General features: G+C 24.4%; 1 protein-coding gene across 2 annotated transcripts in view; it reads left to right on the top strand.

Moving 5' to 3' along the window:
* Positions 1 to 20947, top strand: part of LOC136082254 (PX domain-containing protein kinase-like protein) — a 75567-nt gene that overhangs the window by 39975 nt on the left and 14645 nt on the right. For both annotated transcript variants that reach the window (XM_065800854.1, XM_065800855.1), the window contains exons 11-14: positions 304 to 349; positions 1132 to 1210; positions 15290 to 15407; positions 17998 to 18076. In XM_065800854.1, the coding sequence (XP_065656926.1) occupies positions 304 to 349; positions 1132 to 1210; positions 15290 to 15407; positions 17998 to 18076 (322 nt within the window). The remainder of the gene's footprint in view (positions 1 to 303; positions 350 to 1131; positions 1211 to 15289; positions 15408 to 17997; positions 18077 to 20947) is intronic.

Here is a 20947-nt window from a genome sequence, read left to right as displayed (position 1 = left end):
AAATGATGCATTTAAAATAATTACATATAGTTAAAATAATATTTTAAAGTTAGACTATTTATTTAGATAAAATACCTTAATTTGGGAAATAACTTGTTATGAATCTACCAATATTTTTATAATCCTGTATATTAGGTAAAGGTGACTTGTGGTATTTTGTAGGGCAGAAGCTCATCTTTATGTATTTTTAGCTTGTGTCTCACCATATCCCAGGTGGTTATATTTTCAAGTTATTTCTCCATAAAAAAGATTAGTCTATCAAGATTTATAACATATTAAATTGATAAACACTTTACTCAACAGGACATTTACATGCTGGTAATGTCATTGTTGATGGGCATCAAACATGGTGAGTTTATTAAAGTATTATTTTTTATCTGTTTATCAGAAGATATTATTGTGTATTTAGTTGTGTTCTTAATTATGTACTTATGCTAAATAAATTATTTTAATGGGAAAGCAGAATAGTATCAAAGAAAAATTGCCCAAAAAATGGATTAATATTGAATTTTTTTTATGGAAATGTTTTTTGGGGTTAATATCGAAAATTAATTTTATGGAATGATTTCGAAAATAAAAAATAAATAAAAATTCATTTAAAAGGAATAATGTTGAAAATACCCATGCAGAATATATATATTATGATATACAGAATACATACATACGCAATAATACGAAAATTTTGATTTAGGAATAGTAAGAATGTTGCTATATCAACTGACAAATAAATAGAACATGCAAGGATTGTTGCTACATTGACTGACAAATAGATAGAGCATACAAGGAATGTTGCTACATCAACTGAGAGTTTGGTTTTGGCTGACAGTCCAACGATTGACAGTCAATTAAAAAAATTGAATCATAATCATAATTTCATGAACATCAAAATAATTAAAAATTATTCAATTTTTAATTATTTCAATGTTAATCATTTTCTTCTAATTTCAATCTTATACTGCTTTTAGGATTTTCGATAATTTTTCTTTTTTCACAATTTCAATTTTATTCTCTATTTCGATAATAATCTGGAAAGTCCTTTTTCGAATTAGTTCAGTTTGGCTGCTTTTGATACTGTTACTACTACCTATTTCAATTGTTCTATTTACTTTTTGATTTCGATATTTATTTTAGGTTGTTTGATATTGAAAATGGAATCTTAGGTTTGCCATCAGTATATCGTTCTTATATGATGGAATTGAAATGTGTTAAGGTTTCTAGTTTTTTTAAAGATATAACATTCAATAATTTTAATTAATTTATTTATAAATTAATTATTTATTTATAAATTAATTATTTATTTATAAATTAATTATTTGTTTATAAGTTATTTATTTGTTTATAAATTTTTATTTATAAATTGTTTATTTATAAATTATTTATATAATTATGATAATATAAATACTTATAACATCTTTATCATGATGATTAAAATAATAATAGATTTGCTATATATTTTCTCAGTTAAAATGGTTTAGATATTTCTTCGTAAATTGTTAAAGTTTTTTTTTTTAACTTAATATGTTTTCTACTTAATTGGTTAAAATGGTATCAAAACCAAAATTAAAAAATTGAATACAATTAATTTTAATTTTATTAAGTTTAAGACAAATTAATAAATACATTTTTTATTAAATTAAAAAAATTTTTTACTTCTTAATTATCATTTTAAAGTTTTTTTATTTCATAATTATCATTTTAAAGATTTTTTATTTTCTAATTTTTATTTTGAAGAGTTGTAGGTATGCTACTATTTTGTTATCACCACAAGTTAAAATCTTCTAAAAGTGGAGTCTTCACACCCTAGAGTAAAATAAAAGATTTTAATAAAAAAAACACACACAACTATAAAATTAATTATAATTTTTTTTAAATAGCCAGTCATATATTAAAAACTGTCCTTTGAACTCTCAGGCCAGGTTTTTTTAAAGGTTTTGATGTGAATATATAGGTCCATTTTTAGAAGTATATGTAGCTGTAATATCTGTATATTATTTCTTACTTTAAAATTAAAAAAAAAACTAGGTGAACTGTAAACTCAGTTTTCAAAACTGAATAGCAATATTGTTGTCATTGCGATATTGTTGTCATATTTGCAGAATCCAATAACAGTATCTCCGTGTCATTCTAAAATAAGAGAAAAAGTATGCGCATTATGCTACAAAAAATGAGTAACCTTTGTAACTAGTAATACTTAATTAAGAACTCTTTTAGTTCACTTTGTAAATAATTTTTTTTTCTGAATGCAACTTCTAGGATCCAGTTTTTGCGTCTGGAATTTGCTCAACATGTAAAACAGTTCAGTATACTTTGCCCTTCAGTATACATTGTCTTAATAACTAAATGCTTTTAAATTCATAAAATTGCTTAACAGTGTGGTCTTAAAAACTCTGGCTAGAGGAAAAGAGTTTTGCTTATGCCTAATATGTTCAATTTTTTTTTTCTAATTTAAGGTAGTTAGTTATTATTACAATAAAAAAACTATTTAAACTAATTGATTTTGATTAAAACCATCTGCATTCCAAACCTCTGATTTGAAGATTTGAAACCAATGTTTTGTTGAAATTTAAAGTTTAAAAAAAACACAAATGTACAGCCCAGATACAAAAGTTAAATTTATGTATATTAATTAGCTATAGAAAACTATTTAATATGTTCATGCTGACGATAAAACCGTGTTATTTGGATGGTGTTAAGGCCAAGTGGACTAACCTCAGTTTTTGAGCTTGTTCAGGAAACAGTTTTTTTAATTAACTATAAATATATATTTAATAAAAAAAAAATTTTTTTAACAATAATCTATGTTGTTGATGGGTTAGTCCACTTTGTTATAAATAAAACATAGTCTTATTAATGCAGAAACACAATAATAAAAACCCGAAAATTGAAGGATTAGTCCACTTGGCCTTTACACCATCCATTTTTAAAGAGTATGGTATTGTTATGGTAAAAAACTACAATAAAAGAAACTGCAGTTGACAGAAAACATTAAGAGCTTGTCAACTTTTTGGAGTTTATGTCAACTTCATGACACTGTTTTATTGCTGTTTTATTTATTTATGCCCCCTAAAGTGTGACATAATTTATGGTCGTCCATAAATTACGTCACACTTTAGGGGGCAGGGGTAGGTGATTTTATGACAATTTGATACAAGGGGGAGGGGGGTCTAGATTTTGTCAACATTTTTTTTTAGTTTTAAATCTAGAGAAGACTTTCTTTTAATTAAAAGAGACCAAACCAAAACCCTCAGCTGATGTATCAACATGTTAATTGCAAAATCAACTACGGCTAAATCTTACTTAGTCTATGTGTACACTCTGTTAACGGAGTAGTTACAGCCTGTTAATGGACTGTTACGGCTGTAACTGTCTATGTGCAGTGCACATGCTGCGCTTTGACTTTATATGGTAAGAACTTCATTTAGTGCACAAAAGTGTGCAGCAACAAAAAAACAACCTTTGTGCACTAACTAAAAAAAAATGATTATTTTGATACTGAGGGCCTGGAACCCTTGGTTTACTAGCCTGAAGCAGAATCCACTTAGCCAATTATATTTATAAAACAATATTTTTTCATGGATAACATATTATAATGTATTATTATGTATGATATATATTTTATATATATATATAATATTTTGAATGTATTATATATCGGAAGAATAGGTTTTTAAAATTGGTAACATTAGGATAGCGATTTAGGATAGCAATGTTAATTTATACAATTTTACACAGAACTATTGGGGTGAAAAAAAGCATTAAACAGACTGAAAATTACTAATCAAGTACCTCAAAGAAGCTCAGAAAATTATAGACATTATATTTAAAATTGTTTTATATTTTGTAAAGTTTTTTACACCTCCCTTCCCTTCCCCCCTCCTTTGAAAATTTTTTATTTTGCGGGAGGGATGGGAAAGGCGGGTGGGGGGTGGGGGAATTACTGTGTAATATTGGGGGGGGGGAGGGTAAATAAAGTGTTACAGATGCATTACAAGAATGGGGGAAGGGGAGGTCAAAAAAAGTTAAAAACTGGGTGATGTAATTTATGTACAACCGCTTAAATGTTTGCAATAGAATGTTTCTACTTTCAAGAACTATTTTCAAGAAACATGGATATTTAACTACTCAAAATGTTTATGATTTAAATTAAAAAAAAAATTTCACTTGCACCATGATCTAAGTCTGATATTGTTACTATAACTAGATATACATTTAACTTTCAGGAATGATCCTCGCTATGCCACTGAGTATTACAGACGCCACTGCAATAAAATTATGCCATTGCAATTAAATTATTAGGCGTTAAAATTTTTCCAATTTCATTTGCAAAATTGTTTGAATAAGAGAATTTTAGAAGACTAATCTTCTAAAAACAACTTGTGTGTTTATAGAAAAAGTTTAATCTTGATATCGCTTTAAATAAAATGAAAATATAGATAAATAGCCTTTTTCATAATCTAATTGAGATTTCTTGTTATAACAATTTTCAGTTAGAAGCTTATGTTATGTGTAAACAACATATAAGACATAAATAGAAACATTTTTATGGCTAACTTTTGCAAGTCTTTGAGTATATTAAGTAAATTTAATAATTAAGTAACTTTAAGTTACTGTAGTTACTTAACAGGTTGTTTTGATTTAGTTTATAGGTAAATTTACTGTGATAAACTTATCCATTCTGCAAATTAAACTAAATATGACTTTATTTGGTTATAACTAATACTTTGATATTATTGGCTTCCACGCAGAGATTTAAAGTAATTTTACTTCAATGAATAGAAATCTCTGCGCAAGAGAGCAAATGATTATACTTCAAAATTTCCTTATTCAAAAGATAAATTTAGCGTGACTTATTTTATGAAAAACTTAGACAAAAACAATACTTATAAGAATGGCCAAAAATAATTCTAAATTAGAAAAGAAAAAAAAGCAAATAGCAAAAATAATTAAAAAAAAACAAAAACTAATCGCCAAGATGTGAAAAGCAATGGCAATCATGATACGATAAATTCTAGCCCTATATATATATAATATATATATATATATATATATATATAATATATATTTATATATATATATCTACATATATATATATATATATATATATATATATATATATATATATATATACATATATATATATATGTATGTATATAAATATATATGTATATATATATATATGTATGTTTGTATAATAGTATATATATATGTATGTATAATAGTATATATATATATATATATATATATATATATATATATATATATATATATATATATATATATATATATATATATAATTATATAACAAACAGAAATATACTATTAGCATATATATCTCCTTTCTCTCTTATGTATGTATGTATATGTATGTATATAAATATATATGTATATATATATGTATGTATGTTTGTATAATAGTATATATATATATGTATGTATAATAGTATATATATATATATATATATATATATATATATATATATATATATATATATATATATATAATTATATAACAAACAGAAATATACCATTAGCATATATATCTCCTTTCTCTCTTATGAGTTAAAGGAGATATATATGCTCAAAGTGCTGTAAAAAATAATATATAATGCATTTTCATAATATTTACAAAATTTTGAAAATTTGCATCAGCTGTTTGTTAAAAGAATGTTTATTAGAGGATCACATAGATTTTCAGAGTAATTATAAATAGGTTGTAAAAATAATCATTTGAGAATTACCACATTTAACACTCCAATAGATACAAAAAAAACAACTAAATACACTCTGTTTAGTTCTAAATACTTAAAGTTATGGTGTAACTGGTTACTATGGTAACTGTATAGTTACTATGGTAATTGTAGCATATAAAGTACTAAATTAAGATTAAAATTAAATTAAGACTAAATTAAGTTACTTCAAATTAAATATTAAACAATTTGTGCCACATAGTTATTTTTTTGAATCAAATTAAAATAATAGCGCTACCTGCATTTTTGAAAATTTGAGACTTAAAAAATATGTTGTCAATGAGAGCTTCAGCATTTTAAAATAATGATTGAATAATAAAAGAGGAAAATAAAATAACTCGGTAAATCAAAATAGTTACAATCACAACATTTAATCAAAATAGTTTAATCAAAATATAAAATCACAACATAACTGGATTAATAAATTTAATAAAGATTAGGAGCAAATTCAAAACCTTATGAGTTTTATAACTTAATAATGTTATTGTTGTAATGTAAATATAAAAAAGAATTACCATTGTTGGCCTCAATAGATTTATAATTTTAAGTTCAAAATATTGAACAATATGGTTTTAAAATCAAAAAACTGTCTGCTTTGTCAAAAATAGTTATATAAACAACTATGAAGTAATAAATTATTATGTTGAAGTAGAGATAAAGACATTCAAATTTAGTTCCATTTGTTTATTACATATTTATAATAAATTGTTGGAACTGAAGTTTCAGCACTTTTGTTCAAATTTTTTACAAAATGTAGTTCTTTATTTGCCTTGGCTCTTAGTTTATGATTCTCAAGGTCATCATCCTTTGATGTCTAACCATCAAACTGTGTAACAATGTGATTTGTAACCATCAAAATCATTTGTAACATTAAGCATCAGGAGAAAGTAGCTGAACACAAAATAATAAAAATATCTTTCCAATAATTTTTGATTTAATGCGAATATTTTACAATAAAACTAGATAAGTTGATGTAAGTTTAAAAGATTTGTTGTTTCCTGTCAAAGTGAAAACTTAAGTTTTAAATCATACAAAATTCAAAGGAACAAAAACTATAACAATCAAAATTTTTTGAGAAAAAGTTCTTTCATTCTTTAATCTTAAAAAAAATTGAGCAACGAACACTTTGAGATGGAAATATTACAACTATTTTTAATTAATCTAGATTTTTTGTAGTTTGTTTTTTGCTAAACAACAGTAACTTACTATATTTGACAATTTTTTTCTAGTTCAAATTAACTATATTTAATTAAACTAAATAAATTCAAATTACCTATATCTATATTAAATTAATAAAACTATATTATATTAATAGAATAATAATATAATATTCTAACTAAATTTATCTAATTAATTAGCTAAATTTAAATTAACTATATCTATATTAAATTGATTAAGCTAACTAAATCAATGAAAGGATTACTAAATCTTTTACTAAAGAATACTAAAGAAAAAAATACTAAAGAAAACTAAATCAATAAAAGAAAGAGGTTAATAAAATATTTTCTCTTCAGGCATAAAATCAAAGGCATAGAAGTGCTACTTATATATTGCTACTAGCAATATATAAGTAGCAGTTCTATGTTAATATAACATTATATCCCAATTTTGCCAATACAAAGCAAGTCTATGTCAAATCTAGCAAATTTATAAAACGTAATAATCCTATTCTAAAAAGGTAACAAATTTATGCCAAAATGTAGCAAATCGATCACTTTTTCTACAAATTCAGCGTCATCATCATTATTATCTTAAGCATCATCAACATCATTATCTTTATATTTAACTGTGTTGTTTTGATTGATTGTGCTTGCGACCATGTTCTCCTCAGTCAGTTTACACAAGCTACTTATAACTCTTGCAAAAGTAAAAGGTTTTTTAAATTCTTTTAATTTTTTTTAAAAAAATCTGAATTCTTTTTATTTAAAATATATCTCTGGTTTTTTGGATAGATGTTTGGAGAGAGATTCTAAGAGATACTACCTTTTTTGTGCAGAATGAGAGAGAATGATAAAATAATTGTAATTAATCTTTGAATAAATTTAATACCTTGATTTATTGTAATTGTGTAGGTTAATTTCAAATAAAGTTTTTTGAAAAACTTTAATTTATTTACAAAGTTATTTAAAGTATTAGATATATCATTTTCTTTTTTGTAATGATATTAGAAATATAAAAAAAGAAAATGATATGTATAATTGTAATGAACATTTTTTACTATAAGTGACAGGGTTCACACTCCTCCTTAAAAACCTTAAATATCCTTAAAAAAAAAAAAGCTTTTTAAAAGTCCTTAAATAACCTTAAAAAAAGTTCAAATTTAACTGCTCTCCTTAATTTCTCCTTATTTTCTATCATTATCTTCTAGAAAATTTTATTAAAGCATATAGATTATACTTATCAATAGAGAAGCAAATAGAACTTCTTTGATTTGAAATCCTACACCTATATAAATATGTTTATATATATATATATATATATATATATATATATACACATCAACTTGTTTCTCCGTGCAGCGGCCTTGTTCGTCAAGGTTCGTGTTTCGGAGTTATAGAGTTGGGAGAAGGTTATAACCACAAGTAACCTTCTCATATGTAGTGGCCTTCTTGGCCTTGGGGAGGTGAATTACTTAAAAATATATATATATGTGTGTGTATATATGTGTATATATATATATATATATATATATATATATATATATATATATATATATATATATATACATTAGGGTGCATCACAAAACAACAATTTAAAAAAATTGATTTTGTCTGACACCTAATTGTGTTCTATATATTAAAAAAACACCGACTTTCAATTTTTTTAAAAGTCCCCTAACACCCTTAAATATTTGAACGGTCGCTAATGATTTAAAAAAAATAGTTTTTCAAAAGTAGGTCATGTTGGGTCACAAATTAAGCAAAATTTTATAAAAATTTCAAAAATTATCAACATTTTATTAAAAAAAATTCGCATTAGATATTACTGCAATAAATATGACATTTTAAAGAGAAAATGAAAAAGGTGCATTTTTTGTAGTTTTCATAGCAGTGAAATATTAAATGTTTTTTTTTTAAATGATGATTATTTTTTAAAAGTTTTTAAAATTTCGCTTAATTTTAGACCCAACATGACCTACTTTTGAAAAACTATATTTTTTTTAAATATTAGGGACCCGTGTGTTGGGAAACCTCTATAAATATTTCTTATTCTAAAATTTTTGAAAGTCATTGTTTTTAATATATAGAACAGAATTACGTGTCAGACAAAATCAATTTTTTTAAATTGTTGTTTTGTGATGCACCCTAATATTTATATATATATATATATAAATATATATTTATATATAGAGAGAGAGCCCACTTTTTCTTTTTTTTTAAAGCACCTTTTTGATTGAAATTATTTTGAAAACTGTTTAATTTTTTTCAATATTTTATTAGTGCTAATTAATACGTAAAGTCTTTACTATTTAATTGACATGTTGTTTCCTTAAATATTACTTTGTATTACTAATTAAATATAATTTTAAAACATTTACTTTATAATTTTCATTTTTTTAATGTTGGTTGAAAGTTGAGTATTGGTGCTTTATTTAATGATTTTCTTTTATAATTTTGCTTTTATTTTCATCAGCATTTACTAACTCTAAACTTTTATTTTTGTTGTTTGAAATATTACTAATAATAACATAAATAAATCAAATAATAAAAGAGTTGCAAAATGAGTTATAAAAAAAAAATCACGGTTGACAACCTATGAAAAACACGTTACAAATCTATTTTTCTTTGAAACCAAGGATTATCTCATTGTCAGAAAAACAATTTGGAAAAAAAGTTAAATATTGCATATTCTATTTTACATTAAAGCGAACCAAGCAAAGTAGGAGCATATGTAGGCATTTGGGCCTGCATGAACTATACAGGAGTTGTATGCTATTGATTATTTGAAGGTCGAAATAATTTTGATAGATATATTGAAATTTTAGAATATTGATAATGCCTTCTTCCCTCTATCGATATATTTAAAGGAGAAAACAATGATATCAGATATCAACAATATATCAAGTCTTGTAAATTCAATGCCAAAGAGAGTAAATCAATGATTACAAGAGAAATGTGGTTCTACAAAATAATAAAATAGTTTTTTTTGCTGTATTTTTTTTTTTAATTGTTCTTATATATTATTAGAAATATATCCTTAACTTTTATCTTATCTTTTTTTTAATTAACATGTTTAATTATTTTGTATTTCTTGGTTTAAAAATAATTTTTTAGATTTTTAAAAAGTCTATTATACTAAATATTATACTTAAGTCTTTGATTTCCATGTACAAAGTGGCCAGCCACTTTGTACATGGAAATCAAAGAATTAAGTATAATATTTTTTAATCTAGTGATGTTACATATATTTTAGGTCAAGTTTTGAAATTTGAAATTAGGCTGTCCTTGTTTTTCTTTTACTAATTTTTAGTTCATATAATACTAAATGAAATGTCATTATTTAATGATTCTCTTTGTAATTAGATGACATTAAAGCTGACATATCAAAATTGCATTAAAAAGAGCCTTTGAAAAGCTAGAGTTTCTTGAAAAGCTTTATGTTAATAAAAAGAAGCTTGTTAAAAAGAAAAATGAACTTTTTTAATAATGTTATATATATATATATATATATATATATATATATATATATATATATATATATATATATATATATATATGTATATATATATATATATATATATATATATATATATATATATATATATATATGTATATATATATATATATATATATATATATATATATATATATATATATATATTATATATATATATATATATATATATATATATATATATATATATATATATATATATATATAGTATAGTATAGTAAGAAATATATAGTATAGTAAGAAAAATGAACTTTTTTAATAATGTTATATATATATATATATATATATATATATATATATATATATATATATATATATATATATATATATATATATATATATATATATATATATATATATATATATATATATATATATATATATATATATATATATAGTATAGTATAGTAAGAAATATATAGTATAGTAAGAAAAATGAACTTTTTTAATAATGTTATATATATATATATATATATATATATATATATATATATATATATATATATATATATATATATGTATAGTATAGTATATTTATAATAGTTTATCTATTTATATTTAATATTTATTGAAAAAAGAACGATTCTGTTTTTAAAGTAATCATTTTTTCCTTAATTCTCCTTATTTTTCGCTTGAAAAAGTTGGTGTTCGCGACCAAATCTCTTTATAAATTGGGAAAATGTATCCTTAATTCTCCTTAAAGTCCTTATTTTTAGCCTCAGTTTTAATAGTGGTAACCCTGAATGATATACCATTTATTATTTGCATAAATTAGCGTATCCTGCTAATTTATGCGTTTTAGTAATTTTTTAAATAGCGAATGTTTGACTAAAGCGATTTCCTGTTATGTCAATCCTAGACTAATTCTTTATTCAATGCTTAAGTATGTAACAGAATATACACCGTTATTCTAATAAAAGCGTGAAAAATATTTCAGTGAAAGACGTTTATATATGATATATAATAATAATGTTAATATATAATTACAAAAAAAAAAGCAAAGTACCAATTCTCAATTTATTTATGTGATATTTCAGTCTAATAAAAGTTACGTATAGTATTCACACTGTACACTCAAATAATAACTTTGAAAAATGTTGCGTGACACAATAATTTCTTTGTTATTTGGCAATACAATTGTTTCTAAAAGCTAGCAATATATTATTAAAAAGTTTATAAAAACTGTAAAATAATTGCTTTTTTTAACAGGATTTTATTATAATTTATTTTGTATCAGTTTTATTATAGCATTATTTTATGTCTGATAACGATCTATTCTATTCAGATCTAAATACAACAAAAAAATAAAGAAAATATTAGGCTCTGACTTCTTGAAAAGAAATTTTAATCAAGTTATTTTGATTTCTATGTTTCCCATACAAAATTTTGAGTTAACCCAACATGTTTGCTGAAAGGGAATGAAAAAGTGATTTGATTTAACAAATTTTGATCTAAGGTTTTATTCACATATATTTTTGTTTATACAGTTTTGAAATATAATTTTTATCATTAAATAAATTTACTGTCTAATAACAGAGATTTCCTGGCTTTCATCCTTGCTTACTTCAGCCAAGGCTTGTATATATAGTGATGTTTACAGTTTCACAATCAATTTCACAATAAATTACCAAAAAGTTGCAAGTTAGCTTATTCTTGATATGTGCGATATTTGAATGAAAATGAAAAGGAAAATGTTTCTACTAGAAAAGCAGAGACCTCATCACTGAAGAAATTAGTGATGTAAGAAAGAGAAAGAAAGATATTTAATCATGTTTTGTTACCCTAAACAAATAAACTGCCAACAACTACATGGCATCTGATTCCGTGTATTTGTTGGTTAGAGACAATGGTTTATAGTAAGAAAAAAAACTTGTTAAACAGCTGGATAATGTTATTGTTAAATTTGATAAAGAATTCAAATTAATTCTAAATTCTAAATTAGAGGAGGATTTAAAAGTCATTTGAGTTAATTTAAGTTTTAAGTCATTTCATATTTTGAAAAAAAGTTTTCTTTTGTAACAGTAACATAGTTTGAAATTTTTGCATATTTTTGTTAAAAAATTTTTTTTTCAAATCATTTTTAACTGCATCACTTTAACCTTTAAACTTTTTCAAGCAAAAGATATCAATAATTCTTGCACACAAAAATTACAATTGATTAATATTTGGAAAACTGAAATGTTGAAACAAACAATGAAATGCCATTATGCTCTATTTCATGTGCATGTTGCTGTTATATATTTGTCCATTGTTATAAGTTTTGTTATCTAATAGATATTATATTTATTATTTATTTTTGTAAAGTTTCGAACAAATTTTTGGATAAAAAATTTTTTTTTTTTAATATTATTATGCATAATTTTTTACTTAACCTGCAAAATAGAATTTTTTATTTAAAAATGGATATATCTAGTGCTACTCATGCACTCTTGTCATTGCGACTTGGTCTTTAAAAAGATCATGTGATCAAAAATGATCAAGTTACAATAAAAGTTGGTCAAAAAAAGTTTACGATTAAAAAGTTTGCCATTACCATTGTTGGCCTCAATAGAATTACAAAAGTTAGACAAAAATTTGTTTTTTTTGACAAACTTTTGTTTAAAAAATGATTTTTTAAGACATTTCATAACTTTCTAGCTATTCATTTTTGGTCTGCATGTTTTTTAGTAACTAAGATATTTTACTCAGTAATTTATCATGAGAATTTATGACATGGAATTTCATTTTTAAGTTTTATAAATAAGTCATAAAATTATATGTATAACCTATGTTATAAATTTATCTAAACATGCAATATAAGCATGCGGTAAACTATGCTCGCTAACCTAATAACAAGAGTGTAAAATTGCATTTATTTCAAGAATTTGAGAGAAAACTGTAAGTTATTTACTTGATTTTATATAAAACATTTAAAAAAAAAATTTTTAGTTGAAGATAAAACTTGTTTAATTAAATAGTAGGGTTTTATTTAAAAATATACTTAAAATCATTAAACATATTTTTAATTGAGTTTTTTCAATTAATATGACAATATATTTCAGTTTTATGGGTGCAAAACACACGCATGTATGTATATATACACACACACGCATATAAAGGCTTGGTCAGAAAGCAGGTGCGATTGGACTTTATTCCTGACCATGCATATAATATTTAGTTGCGACAACTTGGTCATAGCTATTTAGATGTTGTGAGAACATTCAAATTTATGTATGTTTTCATGTATGTCTGAAAAACTAAGTTTAAACACGCTTAAAAAGATTAGCTTCGCAACATTATTCTTTTGTAATCAAATGCTTTTATATAGCAAAATGCTTTTAAAAAAATCAATGATTTACTTTTATTGGTTGTTTATAAAAAGAAACTTTTCAATTTTTTTTTAATGATATAAATTTGAGTAAGTTGTATTAAAAATTATATAAAGTTTAGTAAATTATATAAAGATAGATAACCTTTTTATTATTCAAATGTAAATTTGTTAAAACAATTTGTTTTTAATTGTTTTTAATGAAATTTAAGAAATAATTTAAGGAATTTTTATTTAAAAAAAATTTAAGAAATTATCATTAAAGTTAATAAAACTAATAATCAAATAAACATTCATGAACTTACAGGTGACCAAACACAAACATTTATATATCATAGCGAGTTACAAGTGGATGAACACTGCGCCAGAAGTTCGAACAAAATACAAACATACAAATAATATATTTTTAAAAACTTACTTTATAAACATCATCAGGGGTATTGTGAAGCAGTTCCGCTTCTTCATCATGAATTTTTTTACTTTTTTAGTTTAACCATAAAATTTTGCTTTCAAATAATTTGATGCAATAAAAACTTGCTTTTAATTTTCTCCTTATAGTATATATTATAGTATAATAAACTAAGAGGCTTAAGTAAAATATAAATAAATTATATACTTAGTCTACAGTTTGGATACTGATCATTATAGACCACTGATTCATGGGTCAGCCGCATTGCAAAAATTTTTTAAATATTTTAAAGACACTGCTAAAAGAAAAGATCATTATAATATTTATATAGTAACTCAGCGTTTTAATTATTTCATTTATTCTTACTTAAAAAGAGTTGTTTCAATATTTCAAACTACACAAGGCATGAAATGGTTTTAAAAAAAGATTTGCTCTTTCATTTGTTATATAGTTCAACTAGATTTATTAGAATTTTGTTAAAATAAAACATAAATACTTAAATAAAGAATTGTATTATACTCTTTGATAAATTGAAGAACGTTTGTATCTCATTAAACAATCAATAATGGTAAGTTGTTACTTTATATGAGTGTCTCTTAATTTTATTTAAAAAAATCTAAAAAGAGAAGTTTTAAATTAATAATTAAATTAATAAAATGTAATTTATATTATTTTAGTTAAGTTTTTTTTTCTTTTTTTTTTAAGAATTTCTTTTTTTGTAATTTTTTTTTGTAATTGTCTCCTGTCAGTCAAGTTATGTTTTTTTATGTTTTTTTGCGCATTTTTCAAATCTTCTCAAAGCATATAAAAAGCCATAGCCAAGTAGTTGAAACTAAATATTGTATGCGTTATTAGATACAGGTATGCGTGGTTATATATAGAGTGCAATTGCATCCACTACCTGACCAAGTCTGTATATATATACTCATGCATATGTACATTTATATATCATTATTCTAGTGTATTTAGATCCTAGTGTACTTAGCACTGTCCTAATAAATTTTTTTAAATAAATATAAAGTTTAAAAATACTGATTTAAATCTGAAGAGTTATTTTTAGAAAAAAACAAGAATAACGAAAAAAAAAATTTTATTCTGTCGTAATAAAAGTTCTTTATATCTATCTTTATATTACATCTTTATTTCTTATAGAATATGGAATCAATGAATGTTTATTGCTTTGGACACTTGCTCTATGAAATGACATTTGGTGTTTGGTTAAAGAGTGCAACGATAGTGAATATACCTGAAAATTGTCCCTTACCTATAAGTATGTCAAAAAATATATATTTTTGTTTTTTGTCAAGAAAGCAAATATAATTGTTAGTTTGTTGTTGTTGTTTTTTATTAAAAAAAAAATTTTTTCTGTTAAATTTAAACAAAGCAAAAAATATATATATATATAAATATGTCTGAACAAAAGTTTATAACAAAAGCAAATAGAAAAGTTTAAAAAAAAAAGTATATTATATATAATACATAAAATATGTAATAAATATATTATTTATCGAAAGTTAAAAAATAAAGTCAAAATGAAACAATATTTAAACAAAAAAACTAAAATGTAAACAATTTCAAATAAACCAAATGTAAATGTAGCCCCAGAGGCTTTGTGAGAAATCCAGCATGCATTTCTTTAATTAATTTTAGATGGTCCTTAAAATACCTTACTAAACTCTTAAAGTTATTGATTTTCAAATTGTTTTATGGTTTATGTGGGTATTTCACTTAATCTAAATTAGTTGAACATTGAGCCCCGTATATGGGTATTTCACATAATCTAATTTGCCTATATTGTTCTTGTTTCAAATTAATTTCCAATACAAGAATTAGTGCAAATATGGCAACAGTATTCCATACAAAATCAAATAAGAGATTCATAGAGGTAGAGAATGGAATCAGAGTAAGAAAATGGTAAGTATGATAATGAGAGGCCCAGACCTCTCATTATCATACTCACTCACACAAATTATGACAGATCTTTTAACATTGTTTTTGTCAAGGCTGTTTGACAAATATTCATAGAATGTGTTAGAGGTTTGCCAGCCCTCATTGGAGATTCCTACAACCCATTCTGATGGTGTATGCATGGCCATGGCCATGTATGCTTTCCATGAATGGTCAGTAGTTAAAATAAGAAACGACAAATTAATGACTAATATAATAATTGTCATTCATCAGTATACGACAATATCAACAATATTGCCATAATTATTTTCAGTAAACATCTGATTTTTTTTTAGGTGTGGAAACACATTCAAGGCTATTTTTAATATGGCAAGAGCCCCGATCTCACTACTTCTATTGCATGACAGGACAATTCTGTTATTAAAAAATCAGCAGTAGAATAAATTAATGATTCGTCAGCAGAATAAGATAATTGAAATTTTTATTTTCAGAAAGTTGTTGGACTGAAAATGAGATTGTATAGGTTTATTGGAGAGTTTGTTTTCTTGTGGCAAGAATGTTGAATATGAAAGAAAAATGAGTTAAGCAATGACACAGCTTCAGTGATGTTTAATGGTATATTAAATTCTTCTTTGGAATGACATAAAGAGTTTTGTCATTAGATTTGAGATTTGTCTTATCCTTGGGAAAATGTAAAAATATCAGATTTATGTATGAGAGATGAAACATTAGACTTGCTTTTAACTGACAAAGATTGTTGAAGATTTTTTTAAAGTCTCTAGAGACTAACTTTTGATATAAAAAAATGTGATTTAGTTATCTGAAATTAATAGACCTTGTTTGTTAATAATACCTTTTAATAATAACATGATAATTAATAATACCATTTATAATAACTTTTTTGCAATCATAAAAATTATTGCGTGTTTAGGATTACTGATTTAACTTTTAAAAGTTGGGCAAAAATTATATTATCGTTAATCTTTGGTCAAACTCATTTTTTTTATTTTATATTTCTTTATTATTTTGTTTATGTTTATTATTTATTTTTTTATTACTTCTCTCTTTAAACTGTTTCTTTTTTTACTTAAAACCTTAGACTTTGTTACCAATAACTATTTAGTTTCCAGGCTTTTGAGATATGCCTTTAATAATTTCTCACCCAGATTTAATTTTTCTCTATGGTTTCTTGTCTTTGATCCTAGAGTTTTCTTTTTTTCTAAATAATCTCTGTTCTTTGCTGAGAAACTAAAATTATTTTATTGCAGTTCAAAGAAAAAGTAAATAAAATTTATATTGAAACAGTTATTCAGTTAAACACCTTAATGTTTTTCCAGTTTAGTAATATATAATATATTACTAACAACCAAAATATTGTTTTTTCTGTTTACAAAATATAAGATATTCTTAGCATCAAAAATATAACAAGGTATTCATAATATATTTGTCTCCCTACTCTACTTATTTGGGGTTTTTTTTTTGTTTTTTTTACATACATTCAAATTTCAAATAATCAATAGTCACTACTTTTAAAGAGTTTTTTTTGTGTAAAAAGATGCTGTTTAAGCCTTTTCTCAACTTTAAAACACAAAGTTTAATAAATGTAGTTAATGCACAGAAAAATACTCTGCATGCAGCATTAACAAAAATGAAGTGGATTTTAAACTTAGTACCTTTACAATTGCTGAGTTTTTAGTCAATTTATAATCTACCTTATAATCTACACAATGTTTTGTGGTTTGCTAATCAATAGCTTCCATTTCTGTTATGACTTTAAATTTAACAATGTTAGTGAGTTTTGAAATGTTTGAAGAGTTTTGAAATGTTTACAGAGTTTTGAAATGTTTGCAGATATTTTTAACTGCATGTCTTTTTAGGAGATATACATTTCAATTTTCCTAAAAGATAAGTTTAATATATAACAACAGCTAAATGTATTTTTTTTATTCTAGAAAATATTTTACTTTCAATATTAAATACAAAATCAACAAAATCTGTTCTACCTTCCATTAATGATCTTTTAGCTCAACCGTAAGTTTTTCTACCAGTTTTTAACGTATATTAATGTAACAATAAAAATTAGGCTTTTTATAGTCCTATCTATAAATATCTATTTACATCAAGCATTATTTATAACTATTTATTTATAGTTTTTTATTTTTTTATTTTAAATTTTAATTTGTTAAATTTTACTTGTAGTTACTTCTAAAAATATTACAAATGTTTAGATTTACAACTAAGTAATTAGTAAGTTAAAATCCATCCATTTATATCCATCATCATTAGCATTATCGTTGTCATCATCATCATCGTCATCATCATCACATCATCATCACCATCATCATCATCATCAACATTGTCATTATCAGATGTTTTTTAGATGTTTTGCGGAAAAATCTTTTAATCATTTTTTTCTAACTATTTATCTTGTCAGCTTTCTATTTGTTTGGTTTTTTTATGTCTGTTTTTTTAAAAAAAAAATCTTTTTGTACACACACACACACACACACACACACACACACACACACACACGCACACACACACACACACACAAAGAACATTTATTTCCACAAATAAAGGTATTGAAACCAAAGGGAATTATAGTGAATTTTTTTCTTTTAAATTAAATTCGACTTCCTAAGTTTCCAGAGAAGGTCACTACAGTTGAGGCTTTACACCACAGAAGAGGTTGTATGCTACAGAAAAGGCTGAACACTGCAGAAGAGTCTGTACACTACAGAAGTTTTGTTTGGTGCATTTAAGTTGAGAGAGAGTTATAACCACAATTAAGTAGCCTCCTTGTCTGTAGTGGCCTTCTTGGCCTTGGGGAGGTAAATTAACATTAAAAAGTATATATATAAACATACTTGAGACATTTTTTATAAATTTGAACTTTTTAGATTTTATATTATTCATTTTTCTAGTTTATTTTGCCTCTTGTTTTTTTTTTTTTTTCTTTTTCTATACTGTCTTTTATAAACACTGTTGCAACACTATAGTAATTTTTATAAACACTGTTGCAACACTATAGTAATTATTATAAACACTGTTGCAACACTATAGTAATTTTTATAAACACTGTTGCTATAGTAATTTTTAGTTTAATGTAAACTAAACATTTTATATAATTTTTTAAAAATGTATTTGTTTTATTTTCCTACTACTAAATAAACTGTTACAAAAAAAAAATGCATCCACAATTTCAAAAAAAAGTCAAAGCAGTACCATCTATTATTACGTATTATGCTGTACCTTTTTTTAACCAAAGCAGTAATTATTTTTAACAATAAAACAAACAAATCTGGTCTGCAATTTTATTAAAAATGACTTCAGTTTAAAAAAACAAAATTTAATGGTAGTATATCTACAGTTTGGTTGGGTAAATGTGATTAAAGTCAATTTTTTGTTCATGTTTAGTGCATGTTTACTTGGTCCAAACTAATTCTCAGACCTCTCATAACTAACATTGTATGTTTATTCTTTAATAATAGTTCCCTTTTCAATAACAACGTATAATTTCTGAATAATGAAGCTAGTTTGAATGAAGCTAATAATAAAGCTTCTCTTTCTTTTTTTTTTTTTTTTTTTTGTTGCATTCTTTGCAACTCCTTTTCCTGCGCCTTGTATCACTTCTTGTTCTAATATTATTTCTGATCCACTCTCTTCCTGTTCCACTCTTTTTTTTGTTCTACATCTTGTTATTTGCCATTTATTTAGATGCATTATGCTTGAGTTACCAGTTATTTGTTTTATTGTTAGTTAACAACCGGACTCTTAACACTTGGGTGACCATTAATTGTTTATCATTCATTATTTTTAAACATTTTACGCTTGAGTAAACATATATATATATATATATATATATATATATATATATATATATATATATATATATATATATTAACTTCATCAACTGTGAAGAGATTAATTAAAAAATTCCGGGAGACAGGATCTATTGGAGTTGCCAAACACACTGGTCATCCAAAAACAAGTTGTTCAAATGTCAGTATCAAAGCAGTGTCAGAGAGTGTCAATCCAGGAACCTCAGTTTGACATTATGGACAATCCAGGAACCTCAGTTTGACATTATGGACAAAAAGTGCAAATTTTAAGAAGCTCTCTACAGAGTATGCTCACTAAAGATCTGTGTTTCCATGCTTACAAAATGCAACAATTAAAACCTAATGACCATGCAAAGCCAAGAGAGTTTGTTGAATGGGTTATTGAGCATCAACAAATGGATGCTGATTTTTCAAGCAAAATCCTCTTATCGATGAAGCCCATTTTTATCTTGATGGGTTTGTTAATCACCAAAACTACCGCTTTTGGGGTTCTGAGAACCCACATCTGATTGTTGAAAAATAAATGCACCCACAACTTATAACTGTTTGGTGTGGATTTTGGGCTGAAGGTTTAATTAGACCATACTTTTTTGAAAATGAGGCTGGTTAAGCAGTGACTGTTACTGGTGCTTGATATTGCGGCATGATAACCCTGTTCTTTTTGCTGAAATTGGATGATATTGATGTGGCCAATATGTGGTTTCAACAAGGCAGTGCCACATGCCATACAGCCTGTGAAACACTTCAATTACTGCATGAGACATTTCCAGGTTGTGTACTCTCTTGTTTTGGTGATCAGAATTGGCCCCCTAGTTTGTCTGATTTAACACCATTAGATTTCTTTTAATGGAGTTATTCAAAATCACAGGTCTATGTCAACAAGCCCACAACTATGCATGCTTTAAAAGTGGAGATTCAGCGTTGTATCAATTAAATTCAGCCACATTTATGCAGAATAGTCATGGAAAGTTTTAACAAATGAGTGCGTATGTGTATGAAATGTGGAGGCCATTTGCTCAATGTGTTATTCCATAAATAACCCTATCCTATGTACTTTATA

The sequence above is a fragment of the Hydra vulgaris genome, chromosome 07, assembly GCF_038396675.1.
Source record: "Hydra vulgaris chromosome 07, alternate assembly HydraT2T_AEP".
NCBI lineage: Eukaryota > Metazoa > Cnidaria > Hydrozoa > Anthoathecata > Hydridae > Hydra > Hydra vulgaris.
Note: the sequence above shows the minus strand (reverse complement) of the source record. Positions and strands in the feature narration are given on the sequence as shown.